Source organism: Echinops telfairi, unplaced genomic scaffold (genome assembly GCF_000313985.2).
Source record: "Echinops telfairi isolate 266 unplaced genomic scaffold, ASM31398v2 ScPeMD7_4;HRSCAF=17, whole genome shotgun sequence".
Lineage (NCBI taxonomy): Eukaryota > Metazoa > Chordata > Mammalia > Afrosoricida > Tenrecidae > Echinops > Echinops telfairi.
This window is the reverse complement of record NW_022103900.1, coordinates 48,157,693-48,168,677: the sequence shown is the minus strand read 5'-3', so window position 1 is coordinate 48,168,677 and position 10,985 is coordinate 48,157,693. Positions and strand designations below refer to the sequence as shown.

Sequence of the window (10,985 nt, the reverse complement as noted above, 5' to 3'; positions counted from 1 at the left end):
AGACATCCCTTATGAAACTCTAGTGGTGTTGGGGGCTACACATTGGACGATTAACCACAAGGTCAGCCGTTCGAAACTACCAGCCATTCTTACGGGAGAAAAATGAGAATTTCTACTCCCATAAAGATGGATGGTCCCCGAAACCCACAAGGGCAGTTCTACTTTGTCTGCAGGGCACTGTGAGTGGGAGGCTACTCCATGGCAGTGAGAGACGGCCCTGGCGACTCTGAAAGAAGAAGGTAGACAGGCATGATGGGAAAAGAAACATCCTTGGTGCACACTTCCACAATATTGCTGCTTTTTAAAAAGCTTCTCACCGACGCTGTCTTTTTAAAAACCTTTTCACCATCAGCCCTTATGATGGTCCTGTTGGCTTTAAGAAAAATCGATCGATAATGTCCCTTTGGGATCCCCTCCTCCCAATAAGAAGCCCGTCCTAGCAACTTTCTTAGGTGACCTCTCTTGCTTGAGTCAGTCTTCCATACCCAGTCACACCCTGCCATTGAATCCAGGCTAACGCGCAGCGACCCCTGCGGGTTTCCAAGGCTGTACCGGTTGCCAGGAGGAGAAAGCCCGTCCTTCGCGTGCAGAGCTGCTGGTGGTCTGTGACCATTCAGATGGCAGCTCAGTGATGTAACCACTACGCCACTAGGGCTCCTTAGAACCTTTCTTAAAATGCTCGATGCATCTAGAAACAGCACTTTATTCCCACAGACTTGCTGCAAAGAGTCAGTGATTTGGGAAGATGTCCATTTAAATTTTGTTTAAAAATTGATGTTAGTCCTGGCCGAACAATTGTTTTTTTCTTACCATGGCCCAGAAAGTTTTTGCAGTCACCCTAAGGAGACTAAGACAAGTGTACTAGGGAGAGAACGTGTCTGAAGGCACCCATTGGTCACCGGGACATGCGTAAGCATGATTTGTTTGGCATACACCTGTGTCGGCAGGAACCGGCACCCAGGTAGCAATGCTTTTTACACTTACCTCACCCCTACCTGACCCCCCACAACGCCTTAGGAGGAAATGAGGAGTGTCTTTACAAAATGACCACTTTGAAATCGTGTGACAGATTTAGCAAATTCTTTTTATTTACATAGAAATGTGTACACATACTTTCTTTGTACACAAAAAATTCTAAGTATATGTACATAGCTAGCTCCCACATACTGTACAATAAGCAACATTTTAATTCTGTTTGTAGATGAAAATAAAAAGGTGTCTCAAAATAGCACTCACCAAGCACAAAATCACCACAGCATCTTTGAGTTCAGAGCGACAACTTCACGCGTGACTACCACACACTAAGCTAGTACGATTTAGACCAACAGACCAACTGGAACACTGTGCGGTCATCACCAGTGAACGGAAAGGGATGGAGACACGAGAGAGAAAACGGAGCTGTGGCCTCTTTGAACAACGCAGTTCAACCATTTCTGCTGGTCAAGACTTATCTTTAGTCCGAGATTTAATGTTTCACCTTCATTTGATATTTTACAAAGAAGAGGGGAGCGAGTGACCAACTATTACACAACGAATAACTCTTCTATGACTCTTCTAAAAGACTTTTTGCTGATCAACCAACACCCTTTTCTGCATTAATAAGAGGATCTCGTGTTCCGATATAGGATTACAACTCACTACCCCTCAGAGAAGACGACACAACACCACGGGCTAGAATGCGCACCAAACGCAGTGCCACCTGGCTGATTTCAAGTCCCCGTGACACTACCGGACAGCGTCCACCGCTCCTTAGGGCTTCTGAGACTAACTCATTACGGGAGCAGACCACCCAGTCTTTCTCCTCCCACAGAGCGCTGGTGGATTTGGACAGTCCACCTTGTGCTTAGCCCATGTGCCACTAGGGTTCTTCACGCTTTGGAAAGTAACATTATTTGGAAATAATCTGAAAAACCGAGTTGAATCATGGATCTTACTTATCAACACTTAGTAATTAGCAAACATGATAGTTCCACATAGAATTTGATCCTCCATTTGAATAATTAACTAAATCTAAGAAAAAACTTGGAGTCAAGAGTGGTGTAAACCATTAATAAGCTAACTGTAAAGATTGGAGGTTAGGATTCATCCAGAAAGGGTGTCGAAGAAAGGCCTGGTCATCTACTTCCAAAAAACTCAAAACAAACCCATCTCGAGCCAGTGCTGCCTCATCGCGTCCCCCTGTGGCTTCCACGAAGTTAACTGTTTACGGGAGTAGAAAGCTCAGTCTTCATCCGATGGGGCCCCTGGTGGTTTCTAACTTCAGGCTATGCGGATCATGGCCCAACTCTTGTAACCAACACCCCACCCAAACAACCAGCCACTGAACACCCTACCGGAGCACACTTGCACTCTGACACATGTGGGGTTACTCGTTACAAGTGGGAGTCGACTCAGCAAGAACCATTTCTTAGGAGAGCGGAATCTGAGCGGCTACGAACAAGGACCCCGAGTTTGCTTTTGATGTTCTGATTCGTTCCCATTCTAACCTTGGAAACAATCAATCACCTTTTCTTGATTTCCGATGTCTAACACACACACACACACACACACACACACAGCATTAAAAGACAAATAAATAGAAGGAAGTTATACATTAGACTCTAATGTAACTAATGCTTAGAGGGTGCAGGCAGTTAATATTCTAGGGTTTGTGATCATCTGCCAGTCTTGAATTTGGCACGAGAGTCTAAAAAATGTGTCTGAAAACAACTTGACCTATGATTTTCCTTATTATTGAACTGATGTAAAATATATCCATATTTGTCTTTTCCAATAATTCCCTTGCCACCGCTGTGCCAATGTTATTCCTCAGATAAGAAATCTGAGGACGGTGACCAACACAAGACCCAGAGTTGCAATCGCAGCCCCCGCAGCTCCACCTCAAATAAGGATGAATCTCGTTCCACCGTGGCGCGGCACATGCACACGTGGGTTTTGAAACAAGTCTTATCATTTCATCTCTCCTATCCACAACAGCACAGATGTGGAGAAAAAGACTGCAATCAAAGAAGAATTCAATGTCAGAAACACAATTCATCTATCCAATACAATCTTTTCAGTTCCTTTTTCGAATCTGCTATTTTTAAAATAACCTTCCAAAACACATTTCAAAGGCAGGCTCATTTCAAGAGCAATGTTTATCACATGCATAATTTGGATCCTTCTTGTCACATGTTGCGAACCATTAATACTTCTTTTAGAGAAATAATACTATTTCTAGAACTGTGCCATCTTACATTAAAGGGATGGTTTTATAAGCAGTTTTACTCTTTAGATGGCTTAGGATTGAAACAAACACATTTCACACGCAAATATGTTTCTGGTTTTTCGAAATCTGAAAACCTGATGGGGAACTAAGTCCAATGCCAGAGACAAAAGAGATCCTTTGCCCTGAAGAGCCGGGCATGGTTCCGGGGCATTCTGATTACATACAGATGGGCCTCCGTTCCAGCACTGTGGAAAGAGTCAGCCAGAAGATAAGTATGGGGTCTCACTATGGTAATTGTAGTCAGGACAGACCTTTTGCACAAGTTTGTAATCAACACTGTAGAAAGCAATGTAGATGCAAATGACCTTGAAGGGCTTGGAACACAGCCAAGAGACATGGCTCTGAGTCTGCTCCTGGTAGCAGATCTTGGACGGGTCAAAGTTGCACAGGGCGGTCTTCTTTGCCCGGTCTGTTTTTTCATATTCAATGCGGCAGTTGAAAGATTTGGACTCCTTGGTCTCCAAGGTAGACTGGGGGGCAACTTCGAATTCCACCACTTTGGAAGGGGGTACCAAGCTCACTGAAACATTGCCCAGGCCTGTAGAATTATGTCGAAAATAAACACTGAAGGTTCCATTTCCATGGTCGACAATTTTCCCCGTGATAAGGAGGTTGAGTTTGACAGTTTTAATGTTGGAATGGAAGTCACCCCATCCAAACATTTTCTTAAATTTTCCAGTTTTTACTATCGGCCTCCGTTTAGTTCTTGCCAATGGCTCCTGAACCTCTGTGATATTGGCCAGCCAGTCCCAGAAGTTTTCCATGCTGTCTGCATGGGCCAGTTGACCGGGCTTGGGCACCGGGGACTGTTTCACAAAGAGGCGCAATGGACTGATGATCCTTGAGTGCACCACGTTTCCAACCAAGGTCCCGGGAGCATCCTTGTCTTCCCAATCCAGCCCCTCGGTGGCATGCACCACGTTTTGACTGTCACAGAATAGCTGTGTGAAAAGAGAAACAGAAATGAACTTTAGGTTAGGCTTTGTGTGCACACACGGTGAAGTCAAAGCACAAGGGAAATTATTCCAACATCACTTAGATTCTCCTCAAACAGCAGTTCACACACAGCTGGGCTCAACAGCGTCACCAGATGAGCACTCTGCTAAGCCAGGGAGATCAGTAAGTACACAAATGAGAATGATGAGATTAAGAAAAGAGCACTTCATTTTAATACGACTGTCTCCCAATCTTTACAATTTTATTTACCCTGATTGAAGAAAGAGAGCTGGTTATGCCATTTAAAATTTTGTTAGAATCATTAACTTGTGAATGCCTCTCCCTGACCTCAATGCTGCCCTGACAGGAGAAGGCAGCTAATTCTAGAATGTTGACGGTTCCTACCAAGCAGCTACAAGTGATGTGATAAGAACGTATTGATAAATCTCTTTTAAATACATTTATAAATGTGAAAGGTTTAACTGTATTCATAGGCTCATGACATATAATTTGGTTGATAGTGACATAATTCTCTCTCAGCCTCTATCAAGAAAAAAGCAGTTAGAAAGTTGTAATTGAAAAATATAAATTGTAATTACAAAAATCATAATTTAGCTAACTTTACTAAAGCAGAGATGTTTAACAAACATTTGAATAGATTGAAATAATGTAGTGAATTTCATTATAATGGCAAAATATTCTGGAAGACAGAACTGCTGAGAAACGATGATGAGAGTGAAACGGTTAGGCACACACAGCTTTGATGGAGCCCTCGCGGGTCTGTCCAGGCACTAGAGAGAGATGACAGTTTACATGCACTTGATTTTTCTTTTTCTTTTCTTTGCATTGCAAGTCCCACATGATTTCTAAACATCAGTTGGTTAAGTCAATATGGATTTTGTAGGGCAGAATCATAACATCTAAAGTAAGTAACAAATGTTACTACCAGGGTTCCAGTGAAATACATGCAAGGGTTGAACCCAAACCAAATGCCGGGCGTGTCTGAAAGACGTCTTTAAGGGCTGTGCATGGCTGCAGACGGGTCCTCGCAGTACAGTCACTTTCCTCATTTCTATTAGGCTGCCTTCAGGAAAATGTACGGTCAACACAGCCGCTTCTAAGGGGTCTGCGGGGGTAAATTCACGGCAGAGAGGGCAGTTCAGGTGGTGGTAATTGTTTTTTATTATTCCAAAGGAATAATTTTGATAGCTTTTCTCAGAGGAGACGAAACAATCACAAGGATGTTTCATGAAGACGTTAAGTGGAAGGTGACTTGATAGGAAAAAGGCCAAGAATGTTTGTTGTGCCAATGAATTTTCTAAAAATCACCACACGGCACTTGCTCTTTCTCTGAGGGTACCAAGGGCAGGCTCAGAAAAATTTCGTTGGAAAAGCCAATTCTATCTACCCAACAGCCCTGATTTCGCCCCTTCAGGCTTAGTTTGTTTCCTGAACTCAAAGAACACTACAAGGGAACACGGTTTGAATCACTCAAGGATGCTCAAGCTGTCTTTGGAAGTGGCCGAAATCAAAGGGCACAGAATTCGTGGGGTGGGGTGGGGTGCAGGGTGTTAGAGAGATTGGAAATACCTTCTTCAGAAGTGTACACACCTAGATGTAGCCTAGCTTGAAAAACAACGGTTTCATATTATGAAATTTTTGTTCAATAAGCGTTTCTATGGCTTGCTACAATGTTTCTATCACATAAGAGCATATATCTGTAGCAATACTTTTTGACCTACCCTCATATGTGAAACCACTGCTTGGGGTGATTATGTAGGTGGGCATCATAGAGTAGGGTGAGTAGCTGTTTCAAGCGGAAACACTGAAAGGCTTCTATGGCTAATGCATAACCACTATGGTAACGTTGCTCCGGAAAATGGTCAGCCCGATGAGAAGAAGGACGGACGACGGACTCGGAGTTTACGGACTGTTGCCCGAGTCGTTTGCAAAGTCAAACTTGGTTGCGGATTATTCCACAAATCCAATTTGGAAAAAAAAGCATGCAAGCAAGCAAGCAAGAAAAGAAAAGAAAAGAAAGCAGAGCCTGAAATATAGTCCTCTCAAATACAGAGTAGATTTTAATAATGGAATGTTATCTTTCATATTGTCATACTAGTTTAGAAGTGTAAGCTTCGTGAAGAAGCATTTTAATTCTGGTCACTTTAGAGTGAGAATCCAGTCCTGCAAGTCCGTGGATGATTTCGTCTCTTTGCTCTTTCCTGAAGGCCTCTCTTCTTCATTTCTGTTCCCTGAATTCTTTGCTCTTGACTTAAATTACTGAGGTTTGGCAAAAGGACACATTGGTATGAGGTACATTCTCACTTCCTGCGGTAGCACTGTGGGCTTGCTAACCCCCAAATCAGCAGTTCCCACCCACCAGCCGATCTGTGGGAGAAAGATGAGGCTTTCTACTCCTGTAAACATTTAATCTCGGAAGCCCTATATGAATGGCTATGGAATCAACTCCACAGCAGTGAGTTTAAATCTCTACTACTTCTCTAGGAGCCTACGTAATTGAAACGGAGTCTTCTTCCTCTCCCGGAGTTAAAAAGCTGTGGTTTTTACAAAGAAAGGACAGGGCATTCATGACCACAGAGGTTTTCTGAATCAATTATGTTGGACATACCTGACACACTAAGTAGAGCTTTCTGGTTTCATACCGTCTAATTACAACAAGCGCAACCCTCTTCTAAGGCAACTGGTAACAGCCATGACGTCCAGTTCCCTAATGCTCAATACGACCTGAATCTCCTGAGAATTGATGCTCTGTGGCTCAAGTGGAGTTCACCTAAGCTTCACTAGCAAGAAGGCCCAGGGTACATGGGCAGGTGAGAGGCCACTTGCTGATCCAGGGAAAGGACTAACTTTGCTTCTCTGGAATTTTGTCTGTTGTTGTCCATCACCGCAATCGTTCCATCATTTTGCACCTGCTCCCAGACTTTCACGAGACTTGCCTTGTTTGGGAAATGCTGACAGACACTCCTGACATTTGCTGCGAATCCTGTGTGTAAGGTGCGCTTGCTTTACCTTCTGATCGTTCCTTGTGGTTTTTGATCTTGATACACTCCTTAATTTCTTCCTTCCCTTCCGCTCTCCTTCCTCTCTTTCTCTTTCAGCAAACGTATATCCTTGGTCACTCCTCTTTTTGATTTAGTTTAACAACAACAAAAAATCAATTCTTACTTTTACACATTGTGCTATAGGTTAATACTTCATGAGCATAACTGAGATCCTTTCTTGATTCAAAGCGTTTTCTCACCTCCTTTTATCCAGTTTCAAGAACTAGATAAATGAATAGAAATGACTAGGCCCAATGCCAGACAAAGGCTAGTTTGTAATGACTGATTGTTTTTCATGGCTCAGTGCACAGTACCATTCTTCTCCTCAAGAAATGTCCCTAAAGGGTTATATGAACATCAAGACCTCTCAAAGAAACTGATTACTGGTTAATCGAGCAACTTGTGCAGTGCCGTGTGGTAAATTAATGACCAAGTAGAAATCAACCTTCTCTATCCCAGCACATCCATGGGATCTTTCCTGGGCTTTCCAGTTTCACCGGTGTCTGAGTCACATCCAGATCACAGGCAGAGGTGAGCTCGCTCTGCCAACCACATGTGTTTGGGGATCTTTGATTCCAGCCTAACCAGCGAGTCAGCAAAGGGAGCTACAAGTACGAAGTGTCTGGCTGGCGCCCTCATTCCCAAACCGTTTCTGTGATACAGCACGCTGGGCAGACTGAACCTGTTGGCACACCACTCAGGCCGAGGCGAGACTGTGAGATGTGATTGACAAAACCCATGGTTGTTTCTCCCTGGTTGCTTTTGTACTTGTTGGGGCTCTTCATGGTAATTCTTGTACCCTTGCTGTCGTATCACAGCAATACTGTGAAAACACTTAAGAGTGAGCACAAAATGGGGACAAGAAGAACCTCCGTGCTCCAATGTTTGAACAGCCCTTGATTTCAGCACATTTATCAAAGCTTAAGTAATTTGTGTCTTGGCAGGTCGTATCAATTTCACAAAGCACGCACATTAGCGAGATACAATGGTATCCTATTAGCTTTTTCTGCATCTTACAGAGGGACTCAAAAAGATTAATAAAAGCTCACACCTTCATCAATTAAGGGAAGCAGGTGGTAGGTAAGGGGTACAGCATAAAACTGTGCTTATTTCAGTTCCTTTGTATTCAGGGAGGGAAAAAAAGATGACAGATTCAAATCATTCATCCTAACAAGCTGAAGAGGAATTTCACTGATAATTAAATGCATCTTTTCCCAACAGGCAGAGAAGATGCAGTGAATTTTATAGTAGCAGATGTGAGAACTGTCATAAATTATGGAAATAATTTATAAACTCAAAAGCACCTTCCTCTGCAAACATTCTATCAGAAGATCATTTTTATTTTTCAAGTATATCTGTTATGTAGTTTGAAGAAACATTTAGTCTCAGAATAATTTTACTTTATAACAAAGTTGTACAATAGAGAGTAGAGAGAGTTCCCATATACTCTGTACCAAGTTTCTGCTATTGTTAACATCTTATATTATGGTACATTTGTCACAATGAATAAGCCAATATGGGCACGCTATTATTAATTAAAGTCCACAGTTTCCCTAGAGCATGTAGATGGTCAAGCAATGGTTGCTAACTGAAGGGGTGGCAGCTCCGATCCAATCAGAGATTACTCATAAGAAAGGCACATCTACTCTGAATTATGCCTCAACATAAAAACAAAACAAAATCTCCACAATCAGGCTAGTGAGAGACATCAGGAAAAAAAGACTAAAGTTCTCAATAATTTCATTTATTTGGATTTACAATTGATGTCTTTAGGAATGGACGTCAAGGAATAAGAGCACAAAGGGATTAGAACCCTCATACACTGCTGGTGGGGCTGGAAAACAGCACAGTGTGAAACAACATGGTGCTGCCTCAAGTAATGGGCAATAGAATTATTATATGACCCAGAAACCCTGCTACTTGATATATACTCACTGCCGTCAAGTCAGTTTAGACCTATTTCAAGCATTAAAGAGCAAGGATGTCACTCTGAGGACTAAGGTGTGTCTTACCCAATCACGGTATTTTCAATCACCTCACATGCATGTATCTCTCTACATACATATTCAAGCTGTATGTCTGAGGCATTGGGATTGGAGAAAGCCTTACTAAAAGCTTGCATTATGCAGATAACACAACCGTGCTTGATGAAAGTGATGAGGACTTGAAGCACTTGCTAATGATCCAGGGTTGTAACTTTCAGTCTGAGTTACAACTCAACATAAAGAAAACCAAAATCCTCACAACTGGACCAATGAAGAACATCAAGATACACGGAGATAAGATTGAGATAAGGACTTCATCTTGCTAGAATCCACAATCAACACCCATGGAAGCAACAGCCAAGATATCAATCAATGCATTGCACTTGGTAAATATACTGCACAGATCTCTTTAAAGTGCTGAAGAGCAAGGATGTCCCTTTGAGGGCTAAAGAACACCTGCCCAAGCTGTAGTATTGTCCATTGCCTCATATGCATGTGAAAGTTGGAAGATGTCACTTTGTACATTGGTACAATGTAAGTGGTACAGTAAGATGCTCCTCAGACGCAAAGATGGTGAGATTTCGTCTCATGTATTATGGAGGGGCCGTGGAAAAGACGAAGATGGTCAAGGAGGTGGATTGACACAGTGGCTGCCACAATGGGCTCAATTATAACAAAGATTGTGAGGATGGAACAGGACTGGGCAGTATTTTGTTCTATTTTATAGGGGCTACTATGAAGCAGAATCAACTTGATGGCACCTAACAACAAAGTGTGAAAACGGACAATGAATAAGGGCGACTGAGAAGCAATGATGCCTTTGAATAATGATATTGGCAAAAAATATATAGGAATGTCTTGGAAGACATTCAGCTGGAATGTTCCTTAGCAATGATGATGGTAAGACTTCTCATGTGCTACGGTCATGTTATCAGAAGGAACCAGGCCCAGGAGAGGGACATCATGCTTGGTAAAGGGTAAGTGAAAAATGAAGAAGTCACTCAAGGAGACAGATTGACAATGATTGCAACAATGGGCGCTACCACAGCATCAAGTGAGACTAATGTGGGACCAGGCAGTGTTTTTCCTATTGTTTCTGGGCTGCTGTAAGTCAAAACAAACTCAATGGCTCCTAGACACAATAACAAAAACTCAGAAACAAACTCAATGCTATATAATTGATTCTGACTGATATCGACCCTTTAGGACAGAGTAGACTGCCCCTGTAGGTTTCTGGGGCTGTCAATCTTAACAAGAGTAGAAGGCCTGATTTTTTCCCACAGCGGGGCTGGTGGGCTCAAACTGTGAAACTTGTTGTTAGCAGCCCAACGCATAACCCCTATACTACCAGAATTCCTTTCACAACCAGTTTAAGATTTCCTTATTTTAGCACTAAAGTCCTTTATTGTTCTGTGATACCACTCAGGAGCCCACAGTATATATATATATAAACCAAAAACCTATTACTCTTAAGTTGATTCAGATTGATAGATTTTTGAGGCTATACATTTTTTTAAGAGCATTTTCATTAATGGACATTGGGCCTCCACTCAAGTACTCCCTCAATGCAAGAATACTTTGTTCTATTAAACTGGCATTCCATGATGCTAACCTTCCGACACAATCGCTGAAGACAAAGCAGGTGCGTAAGCAAATGTGCTAGAGAAAGATGATGGTGCCTGGCTATCCAAATATATAGCATCTGAGGTCTTAAAGGCTTGAAGATAAACAAGC

General features: G+C 42.4%; 1 protein-coding gene across 1 annotated transcript in view; it reads right to left on the bottom strand.

Moving 5' to 3' along the window:
* Positions 1-1,063: 1,063 nt before the first annotated feature.
* NXPH2 (neurexophilin 2) overlaps positions 1,064-10,985 on the bottom strand; it is a 143,773-nt gene continuing 133,851 nt past the window's right edge. Inside the window, exon 2 of the mRNA XM_045298414.1 lies at positions 1,064-4,209. Within this exon, the coding sequence (XP_045154349.1) occupies positions 3,466-4,209 (744 nt within the window). The 3' untranslated portion in view covers positions 1,064-3,465. The remainder of the gene's footprint in view (positions 4,210-10,985) is intronic.